The sequence below is a fragment of the Ostrea edulis genome, chromosome 6, assembly GCF_947568905.1.
Source record: "Ostrea edulis chromosome 6, xbOstEdul1.1, whole genome shotgun sequence".
Taxonomy (NCBI): Eukaryota; Metazoa; Mollusca; class Bivalvia; order Ostreida; family Ostreidae; genus Ostrea; species Ostrea edulis.
In genome coordinates, this window is record NC_079169.1 from 64,240,849 (window position 1) to 64,253,196 (window position 12,348).

A 12,348-nucleotide genomic window follows, 5' to 3' on the forward strand; every position below is an offset into this window, starting at 1 on the left:
TGGGTCGATAGTGCTGTGACGCAACAATGGGGTAGAATCGATAACACTAAAGTCGAGATCGCTATGACGACGAGGTCTGAGCCGTGTGTGTGAATCCTTTAAAATCCTTTAAAATCCACAATGAATAATAAACGCATGATGTGAAGTTTACACATTTATTAAATAAACAATTTAATTAATTTAGAGTGTTATTGACGTTGTAGAAAAACCTGCTTTTCTATGACGTCACAATAAGTATATAAACGCAATACACAATTTGCGTTGTCACTTTCATCACCATGTCTGAGCGAATACCCAACGACTTACGGAATAGCAGAAATGGGCTCCCAACCAATTATATTGAACAGCGATTGAGATTTTTAGAGAAACAACTACACATACAGCGAGAGCGTGAATTAGAACTCCGCAGAGAAAACTGGCAACGAGTGAGATTTTTACAGCGGGGAGGGGGGATAGACAGAGAAAAACGCCAGTTAGTGTCGGAATATTATCGAATCAAGCTCGACAGAGGCCGGCATTCCAGGAAATTTAAAGTGAAACAAAATGTGTACAACGTTACTTTCAAAGAGCTTCCAGATTCTTCCTTTATTCGGCGATTATTCAAAGATATGCTCAAAAATGTGAAACGGGAAATGCAGTGTAACCCCAATGATTATGTACGGCTCAACATTCGACACCCGTCTTTGGATTCCGAGATTTGGGTCGAATTTACCCAGTCTAAAAACCTCAACGAGGAGAAAATTTTAAACAAAATAGAAGCCGTACAGCAATCTAAAAAAGAGTTCCTGATGACAGACGGAGCCACACAGTTAGATTTTTTTCATGTCAAATATCCTCAAGGGAGTGGCGGCGGTATGAAGAAAAAGCATCTACAAGTCGATAAAAAGAAATTTAAGATCTCCAAGAGAGCTATCGTTCGTATTAACAATCCCGAGGATTTCCTGTGTCTACCCCGAGCTATTGCCGTGGCACAGTTACACAGTCAAAAACCTGAGGTTCCGGACCCCGAATGGGAGAAAAAATGGTTAAAGATGAGAAAAGGGGATACACAAGCTCTCGACCAGAAACGACAGGCCTTTGCGCTCATGGAACTCGCCGGGTGTGCAAACGACCAACCGTTTGGGCCTCAGGAATGGGAGAAATTACATCAGGTCTTGGCTCCCGAGTATCGCTTGAAAATATTTCATTTTAAGACAAACACGCAGCGATTACGATTAGACCCCATCTACAGAGGTCAGGGGAGCGGAAAATGTTTGAACATCCTGATGGATAACGAGCATTACGATACCATAACATCGATGCCGGGAGTGACGGAAAACACATATTATTGTGATTACTGTGATGTTGGATATAGCCACATCGAAGAGCACCGTACCGTTTGCCCTCACCGCTGTTCGTTTTGTTTAGCCGATTCTCCCTGTACCCCGGACGGCACCCGCACGGAATGTGCTCATTGTAAGGGATTTTTTAGAAATGCTGCGTGTTACCAGACCCACTTGAAACCTTACAGTAGCAATACCGCGACAACCGTGTGTAATTTAATGGGACGTTGCGAGCAGTGCCAGAAATGGATGTCTAAGCAATTATTAAAGGGACACGCGTGCAGCGGAAAAACACAATGTCACATCTGCAAGAAACTCGTCACCACCCCACATTTCTGCTTCGTTCAAAAGAAACCCAAGCCCAAACGCAACAAGGAACTGAAAATGTACATTTATTTCGATTTTGAATGTACACAGGAAAACGGAATTCACACCCCTAACCTCTGTGTGGCCGAACGCGTGTGTCAACATTGCGACAGTGTAGACATTGACATGCGATGTGATCACTGTCATGCGTTTGGATCGCAACGCCGCTTCGTATTTCAAGGCCCCGACACCTTAAAGCAGTTTATGGAATGGTTGTTACAATCCCAGACGGACGAGAAGGGTAATGTGACTTTTAAGCATGATGAAACGACCGTCATTGCGCACAATTTCAAGGGATACGATGGGCAGTTCATCTTGAACTATCTAGTGCATACGGCCTGTATCAAACCCGCAGTCATCCTCAACGGCAGTAAAATCTTGTGCATGGGAGTGTTCGGCTTGAGATTCATCGATTCATACAATTTCCTCCCCTTTGCCCTCGCCAAGATGCCCTCTGCGTTTGGATTAACAGAACTGAAAAAAGGTTATTTCCCCCACTTTTTTAACACGGAACAAAACCAGAATTACGTGGGGGCTTATCCCGATGCTCACTACTACAATCCTGACGACATGTCGATCGCTAATCGTGCAGCCTTCTATAACTGGTACACTCAACAGGCCGGGAAAGTGTTCGATTTCCAGAAGGAATTCCTGGCTTACTGTATCTCGGATGTGGATATTTTACGCCGTTGTTGTGCGCAATTTAAGGCGACGCTCTACGGACTCGTCCGCGTCGACCCGTTTCAGGAATCCATCACTTTTGCTAGCACGGCTAATTTAGCGTATCGCCGAGGATTCATGGCACAGGACACCATAGCCATCATACCTAATATGGGATATCAACCGTCGCGCAGCTACTCGGCCAAGGCCTGTCGCTGGCTCACCTCCCTGGACCGCAACATACGTCATGCTAAGAACGGGGGCGAAATTAACATAGGACCCTATACGGTGGACGGCTACGAGGAGGAATCGCACACCGTGTACGAATTTTACGGCTGCTACTGGCACGGGTGCCCCACCTGTTATCCGAATCTGTTGACGGAAACCCACCCCCATCGAGTCCAGCAGACGTATCAAACCCTGTACGAGCAAACCTTGAAACGCGCCGCCGCCATAGAGCAACAAGGATATACCGTCGTGAGCATCTGGGAACACGAGTTTGATCGACAAGTGAAAAACAATCCAGAGTTACAAACATTACTACGAGACCTCGATATTCAGGACCCCTTAAATCCCCGCGATGCCTTATACGGAGGTCGTACCAATGCTACTCGCCTGTATTGCGAGGAGGGAGACATGCGATACGTCGATGTGTGTTCTCTGTATCCTTACGTGTTGAAATACAGAACGTTTCCCATCGATCATCCTCAAGTCATCACCAGCGATTTCAAGAATGTGAGAGAGTACTTTGGTCTCATTCGTTGTCGTGTCTTACCACCCCGAGGTCTGTATCATCCCGTCTTACCCTATAAGACGGGAGGAAAATTACTTTTCCCCTTATGCCGAACCTGCGCCGAACATCGCAACTTAGGACCCGACGATCGATGCAGTCACAGCGATTCAGAACGCAGTCTGACTGGCACCTGGGTGACCGTAGAAGTACACAAAGCTCTAGATCTCGGTTATCGGCTCGACCGCATCTATGAAGTCTGGCATTTTGAAAAGACCAGTCAGGACTTGTTTCGATCTTACATCGATACTTTTTTAAAAATTAAACAAGAAGCTTCCGGATTCCCCGATCATTGTCAAACGAGCGAACAAAAACAAGACTACATCGATGAGATCCGGCGCCGGGAAGGCATCTTCATGAATCTAATAGACATCGAGAAAAACCCCGTCCGTAGAACCATTGCCAAACTCTTTTTAAATTGTCTCTGGGGAAAATTTGCACAACGATTACAACTACCACAAACACAGTATTTAACCGAAGAAGAAGAATTACAGAAAAAATTACAAGATGCCACTCTAGAAATCAAAGGAGTCGAGCTGCTGGAAAATCAAGATCATCCGGAAACTGACATGATGCTAATCAATTATCAAGAGAAAGAAGAATTCCTAGAAGACTGTCCTTTTGGAAACGTAGTGCTGGCTTGTTTTACCACAGCGCATGCTCGTTTACATCTCTACGAGACGTTAGAACCTTTGGGGGAACGCGTCCTCTACTTCGATACGGATAGTATTATCTATCAACACGATGAGACCCAATTTAACCCTACCATTGTCAACAGTTTAGGCGGCTGGACCGATGAATTGAGTGGAGATCGTATCATCAAGTACATGTCGGGAGGCCCTAAAAATTATGCATACGAGACCCAGGGGGGAAAATCAATGTGCAAAGTCAAAGGACTGACGCTCAGTTATCGCGCTTCTAAGATCATCTCACTCGCTACCTTAGAAAAAATGTTAAAAGGAGAAGAAGAAGAAGTTAATGTGCGTTATCCTCACTACATTCAGAGAACGCGCCAGCACGATGTTCGCACGATCCCCTTAGTAAAGAAATATCGCGTAGTGTACGACAAGCGACAGCGGGTTCACCATTACAACACGCTTCCTTATGGATATTAGGTATAAAAAAGGAAACGCGTCTTGAGAAAAACATCAGTCTGCAAAATGAGTAAATACGGATCACTACAGAATCCTTCAGTGCCTTCCTATGGTGAATTATCGGCTCGTCTAGCGTCATTTCATACAGCCCCCGATATTCTGTTGAACTTATTACCTAACATTGCAGAAGCCGGGTTCTTTTACAAAGGAATGGATGATCATGTGCGTTGTTTTCATTGCACATTGTCTCTCAAACATTGGGAACCCGGGGACGATCCTTGGATAGAACATGCCTATTGGAGCCCTCATTGTGCTTACGTGTTGTGCAATAAAAGTGTCAAATGGGTACGACAAGCCTTCAATGCCTATGCCCGCGCTAAAGACAGTGATCGCGATTGGGGAGACTTACCCTTAGACGGGGCAGGGAATCCAATGTGTACCCAGAAATGTCACATTTGTTTAGAACGAGACTTGAGAATTGCTTTTTTACCTTGTGGTCATTTATGTACTTGTGCTATGTGTGCTTCAGGACTTAGAACATGTCCTTATTTGTAGAGATTCTTTTGTAGAAACGGTTCGTATTTTTACTTGTTAATAAATATGTATGATCCCATGAACTTGTGTCATTTATCAAGATGTATGCCTACGAGACACTGGCCCCGTTTCAATTGAAACATGAATTTACTATGGTGGTGGCGGGTCCCTCTAAATCGGGTAAAACGGAATTTGTGAAGCAACTGGTACAAAATACGCAGTGGATATCACCACTCCCAGAAAAAATAGTATGGTGTTATCGAGAATGGCAACCGGCTTACGAATCATTACAAGAGTCGGTGACATTCGTTCACAACATTCCTCAAGACGATGAGAAATTAGTCGCCGATCTCACTACTCGCCATTTACTCATTTTTGATGATATGATGGGCGGTAAAGCCATAGAATCTATTGTAGATTGGTTTACGCGCAAAGCGCATCATCGTAATACCAGTGTTATATATATCACGCAAAATCTATTAGATCGCGCCGTGCAACATCGTACTATCAGTCTGAATGCCCACTATCTCGTGTTGTTTAAAAATCCTAGAGATAAATCTCAGATTGGGGTATTAAGTCGCCAATTACAAATGCCTCATTTATTACCCGCGTATGATGAAGCCACCAGTATTCCTCACGGGTATTTACTAGTCGATTTAAGTCCTCAGACACCCGAGGATTTAAGATTAAGAAGTCACTCTTTTCTACCTTAGCGGTGCACATGCCACCGAGAGTATAAATATCATTATGAATGACTATTCATTTCATTTCACAAACACCTTTCATCATGGGTAGACCTACAGCCAAGAGTAAATTAGTGAAAACGTTACGACGTTTACAGCGGGAACGGGATCCCGTTCAACGAGCCCATCTCATTGAATTAGGGCGTAAAGCCTTACTCAATTGGTTTGCCATGGGCGCTAAAAATTTATTAAGAGGAGTCTTACCCGTGAATAAACTCACGGGGCGTTTCATTCAAGCACATCGTCACGACTTGAATGTCATTGCCAATAAGAATGCGAATGAAGAAGATCGTAAAAAAGCCATTTTGAAACGGGGTGGAGCCGGATTCTTAGGAGGGACCATCATTCGTCATTTGTTCAAATGGGAAACGGGGCAAAAACGTAAAAGACGTCCCCGTAGTGTGGCGAGAGTCGTGAAGCAAAAGAAAACACGTGTGTTACCCCCCTCCCTCTTAGCCTTAGCTAAGAAAAGAAAAAAGAAAGTTCCTAAAGTTCCTAAGAAAGTTCCGAAACTCATCATTCACCGGAAGACCCACGATCCTAAAACCAGTGTCCTAGCTCCTTATCTCTTGCGCATGGCTAAATTTCCTAAGAAGAAGACCCCTAAACTCATCGTGAAAATCCCTTTTTCGAAATATGACACCTCAAAATACCCCACCCAGGAAAACGAAGACTTTAGCAGAACTGAAACAAGGATTAGCTGAAAAGAAAATGGAACGAGCCATGCGAGGACCCATAGGAACTTCCAGAACCACCGATACAGCCTTACCCAGTTTTGGTCAAACCTTTGGGGGTATGGCACATTTTACTCCCTTAACCACATCGACCCCTAAGCAGAAATACAAATGTCGATATTGTCCTCTGCAATACAATTTGAAAAGTAGCCGCGATCGTCACGAGGAGACCGTTCATCATGGGCGTTTCAATCCCCAGCACCCGAGCGCGTAACACTATAAAAAGCAGGGGGAATGTGCACAGACCTTCATTATTACACTATGGCTGATACGAAGAAGTGTGAATCCCGATTAAGACCTCATTTACCCCTCTTGCAAACCTTAGCGGCTCCTCATTATTCCTCCAAATTAAAGAGAGAGGTCATCAAATATTGTTCCAATGACTGCATTCTAAAGATTTGTGAGATCGTGTACAATATATTAAAAGGGGTGATTCCTCTCACCCCCGCTCAGAAGCGACAACTTGGTCCTAAGAAGCACATCTTAAGACGCATGGTGCAGCCGCAACCCGTGAAAAAACGACGAGCGTTACTCAATCAGAAAGGAGGTTTGACTTCATTCGTTTGTGGAATTAACAAAATTTGCAAATATCCCAATAGAAGATGAGTCGTAAAATGGTATTAGTACCCGAAGCCATGCTGAATGAGTTGAAGGGAAAATTACCCAAGCCTCCCGAATTTCAATCGACCGTGGGGTTACGCAGTGAATTAGATGACATCGAACATCGAGATGATTTAACCGAGGGGGAAAAAGTAGCTTTGTATGGCCATCAACTTCATCGATATCGACAATATTTACAACAAGCACGACAACAGACTCCGTCTAAACCTTTACCACCGACACCACCTGTGGGAATACCAACGCCTGGAGGTGCCACAGCCGCAGATACCAATGCATTAGAAGATCAGATTATCAAAAGTGTCAGTAAACCGAGTCAAAAGAAAGCGGGTTTATTACTCGATCATCTCAAGAAATCCAAAGTCTTAACTTGGAGTAAAGAAGGAGAAATCAGTTATAGAGGACATAAGGTCCCCAATTCCAATATCGTGGATTTAATCACCGAGTCCCAGAGACAAAAACCTTTGAAACATCGTGAACCCCCTGCAGGGTTACAGCAATTTGCCCAAGCTTTAAAAGAAACGAATGCCCCTAAAGGATATGTGACCAATCGTGATGTTATAAAAGCGATGGACAAGCCCGGAAAAATCAGTACTCCTAAACCTATAGATGAAGATGAGAGCGGATTTCAAGAAATCTCGGGTTTTGACCAATCTTTCTATGAAACTCCCAGACGAATGATGACCCCTAAAAATATCAGGGAGGCTGGTAAAAAGACATCACGTGAAATTGGAAAATGGTTAACGCTACCATGAAAAAATCTAGGAATCAGATCTTACAGCGACTTTATTATGACCCTAAGACAGGGTATGGAGGAGTACAGGCTTTATACCGTCAAGTGCGTAAATTAGGTCATAAGATTACTCTTGCTCAAATTCGAGAATGGTTCAAAGAACAGGATACGTATACCCTACATAAGCCCATACGTCGGAAATTTAAAAGACAACAGACGCGAGTGACGGATATAGACGAACAATGGCAGTTAGATTTAGCCGACGTCTCGAACTTGAAGAAATACAATGATGGGTATACGTTTTTATTGTGTGCGATTGACGTGTTGTCGAAATATGCGTGGGTGGTGCCTTTAAAACAGAAAACGGGAAAAGAAATGATACGAGGCCTCAAATGGATATTTCGAGACGGACGTCGCCCCGTTCGCATTCAATCGGATCAAGGGAGAGAATTCATTAATAAAGAATTTCTGCAAGCCTTCAAATCCATTCATTTCTTTACGACGCGTAATGCCGAAACCAAAGCCAGTATCGTGGAGCGTTTTCAACGCACCCTGAAAGCACGTATGTGGCGATATTTTACACGTCATAAAACACGACGGTATGTGGATGTTTTACCCGATCTGGTACACGGTTACAATCACACGTATCATCGTAGTATTCAGAGAGCTCCTGCTCAAGTCAATGCCAAGAACGTCTTGAAAGTATGGAAAATCTTGTACGGAAAACAGAGACTATCATCGACCTCTTTATTACAAGTGGGAGATCGTGTACGGATCAGTAAAGCGAAACGTACATTTGAAAAAGGCTATTTACCGAATTGGACGACAGAATTGTTTACCATTTCCAGAAAAGTTCCAGGACGCAACGTATATCGAATTAAAGACGACCATGGAGAAGAATTAGAAGGAACGTTTTACGATAAAGAATTGCAAGCAGTAATTAAAAAAGACGATGTCTACGAAGTGGAGGAGATATTAGGGTATAAAAAGCGCCGCGTGGGGAAAAAAGTCATTTCAGAAGTCAAAGTGCGTTGGAAAGGATATCCCCCTAGTTTTGACTCATGGATTCCGCAAGCGGATCTCATTCTGCCATGACCGTCCAATGGAAATTCTTGGGTGAAAAAGTCCCTCGAGCAGAAATTGTGTTTTTTGCACAATTATTCCTGTGTTTAACAATCAGTATTACGTCGGTCGTGATGTTAGCCTTAGGCGATTCCAATCGTGATTTTTGGATGGTCACATTAAGTTCTCTCGTAGGCTACGTCATGCCTAGTCCACAAATGACGTTAGCGAGCCCGAGTATAAAACAGGAACGATCTTCTTCAGATTCACCAGTTCACCATGGCTAACACACAGTACGCATGGAAACAAGAGGGAAAGAAAACGGCATGGTTTGCGGATAAGAAGATGTGTTTGAGACATTGTAAACAACACAAAGTGTTAGATCAACCGGTGTACTTGTACAAACGTATACTGATACCTCACGGATGGTCAGCCTTTATCATGAAGACCAAGTATCAAGATTTTCGTTGGAAAGTGAAAGCCCATTGGGGATGTTTCGGACGACAACACGAATCGGAATGGACATTGATTGAGAGTCCTTGGTTTGACAATTCCGAGGACTGTCTCCGACATTTCAAAGACACATTACAGGAGGGGTATGATGTGGCCGATTGCTGGGGAACCCGACACTATCTGATGATGCGCCGCCGTTTAGTCGAGAGAGGAACACTAGAGTTGGAAGACTCTTTTCTACAATCGTTGACTTGCGGTGGTGGTCGCGATCAAGAAGAATGACATGTAAAATTGTGTATTAACATTATGTTGTATGTTCAATAAAATATGAAAATGTTCATTGTGTTATGAGTATAAATAGAGAAGGAACGGAAACATGGTCATCATTTGAATCATCATGGCTCACCGAGAAGGGTTTTACATGACTCTCCTCAGTGACGGGTCTATGGAAGCTTTTTCAAATAATACGACTGCTCAATTTAAAACCTTATTACCACAAACCGTGGATTTAACGGACGGAGAATGGGAAGTAGGGCTAACCGAAATGATGTATACCAATGCCTTGAAAAACATTACAAAGGAAGAGGCTTATTTTGACATCCTTATCCCTACAGCTTACGCCGAACAGATTAAAAATCCGGATACGTTTAAATGGGGGCGATTTACACTGACCAAAAAAAACTCGATCCCTTTAAATCGGTGTGCTGTAGTGGTTGATTGGACCCATACGGATTGGGGGGATGTCATTCCACTCAATGCTATGATGACTATTTACCGAATTCACTTTAGACCCGGGGCTTACATTCATTCCACGGCTTTAATCGATGAAATCAATGAAGCCTTGCGCAGAACATTCGCAAAGATATGGAAAACAGCCGGCGATCCGCGAGAAGAGAATTCTATGAAATTAGTGTACTTCGAGAAATATGATCGAGTCATGTATCAGTTTCATGGTAGTATACTTAAAAAAACAGCCTTAGCCATCCGTTTTCCCACTGGCTTAGCTTACAAACTCGGAATAGGGAGTGAGAAACTCATCATTCCCAATGAACCCATGACTACGTGGTTGAACGTGACTTACTTAGCTAACCATACCATGGATTTGTACGAAAATCTGAAATCCATGTACGTGTATTGCGATGTGGTGGATCCGCAGGTGGTGGGGTCCAACGAATTGAAATTATTAAGAGTGGTTCCTTGTACCTTTCATCAAGATGATAGACAACAAGCCAAATGGGAACCTATCCGAGCAGAATATTTGAAACTGAGTAAAAAACATTTCGATACCATCGATATTCACATCATGACCTCTCTGGGGACCCCCATGCCCTTTTTAAATGGAAGAACGATCGTGAAACTTCATTTCCGAAAAGTGTATTGAAGAGAAAAGTCGTGTGACGATGAAGTATCATCGCGGAGTTAGACGACAGAAAGGACACGGATTATTCACCATTCTCCTCCCTTTGATTGCTACTGCCATAGCCGGAGCCGTCCAAGGAGGCAAAGGTATGAAAAGAAAAAAGAGGGGTCGCAAAAAGTATAAAAAGCGGGTAAGGCTCTGAAAGGGGTCAGTCTCGACAAAGATGCAGTATCGAGGTTTATTACACCAGCGGGGTCACGGGTGGGGTAGTCTCTTAAAAACAGTCGGTAAACTAGCGGCTCCCGTGATCGGTCAGGTCGTTGGAGGGTTACTGGGAGGGAGCCCCGCACCACAAACAGGCGATGGATATTTTGGAGATTGGTCCAAGAGTTTGGCTCGTGGGCTTGTTAACACGGCCGCTAAAGTCATCGGAGGATTTTCCTTGCCCAATATAATACCGCCACCACAAGGGGGCAAAGGGAGGGCAGGTTTCGTCGATTTCCTCAAAAAGGTTAACCCCACGCAATGGGGAAAAGGTTTATTCACCGATTTGCTCAAATCGGGAGCTAAAAGTGCTTTATCAGCAGTCGCTAAAACGGGATTAGATGTCTTAGAAAATAAACGGTCTCTCAAAGATGCCATCAAGACACACGGAATACAAGCCATCAAAAATACGGGTCGTATGGCCATGCCGAGAATTCAACAAAAATTAAGAGCCCGTCAAGGGGATAGTGTTTTAGCGGGGATGATGAAACGAGGAGCACGACAATCCATGAAAGCTGGGTACCGGACGGGGTTAGATGTCTTAGAAAATAAACGATCTCTCAAACAAGCGCTCAGAACTCACGGAAGGCAAGCATTAGCAACCACTATGAGGAGAAAGAAAAGAAGAAAACAGAGAGGAAAAGGCTTTTTTTCCGATAGGGAGGCGTTAGCAACCGCTATGAGGAGAAAGAAAACAGAGAGGAAAAGGCTTTTTTACCGATTTACTCAAAACGGGAGCTAAACAAGCTTTGACGGCCGCCGCAAAGACGGGGTTAGATGTTTTAGAAAATAAGAGATCTCTCAAAGACGCTCTTAAGACACATGGTATACGAGCCGCTAAGAATACAGCTGGTATGGCCAAACATCGTCTCTTAGCAAGAGGGGGACCCCGTACAAGACAGGCCGGTGCACGAGGACATCGTAAGAGACAGTCCAAGACCCCCTCTCAACAACGTCTCTTAGGAGGACCGCGTAAAAGAAAACCCCAGGCACCGGTCCGGGGTAAGAAGAAACGATCTCTCGACATTTTCGACTGAACCTATAAAAAGGAGATGTGAGGGAGGGGTGAACCCATTTGATTCCTAACAACGATCAGTAACACATCGTTCAAAAATGATGCACAGAGAATCCTGCGCGTGTGGGACCGATAGTTTGGAACTGTTTAAAGTTCCCCCGACAAACGTCACTTTAGAAGACTCTAAATGGATGGAATATTATCCGATTTCCAGTACGTTAAATTCGGATACGGCTCCCATTGAATTTGAAATCAAAGGTCAAGGAGTGAATATCTGGATTTATCTCAATCGTATCTCCAGATGGTCTGTAAATTCACCAAAGCAGATGGGACGGCTCTCACGGGAGCGGGTTCTACTTCCACCCCGGTCAATAACATCTTACATTCCTTATTCAGTGAAATCGATGTGAGTCTCAATGGCAAAGTCATTACCCCCGGAACGGATACTTATCCGTACAAAGCCTACTTGGAAAAATTACTGTCTTATGCCCCCAAAACTCTGAAAACTCAGATGAGAGCCTGTACCTTGTGGGAAAAAGATACCGCCGGTCAAATGGAAGATCGAGAGTATTCTGGTCTGGTTCAACCTCCAAAGGAATT

At 43.9% G+C, this 12,348-nt stretch overlaps 1 protein-coding gene across 1 annotated transcript; it reads left to right on the forward strand.

Moving 5' to 3' along the window:
* Window positions 1–278: 278 nt before the first annotated feature.
* LOC130047302 (uncharacterized) lies at window positions 279–4,253 on the forward strand. Its single transcript, XM_056141960.1, has one exon. The coding sequence runs from the start codon at window positions 279–281 to the stop codon at window positions 4,251–4,253; it is 3,975 nt and encodes a 1,324-aa protein (XP_055997935.1).
* Window positions 4,254–12,348: the final 8,095 nt, after the last annotated feature.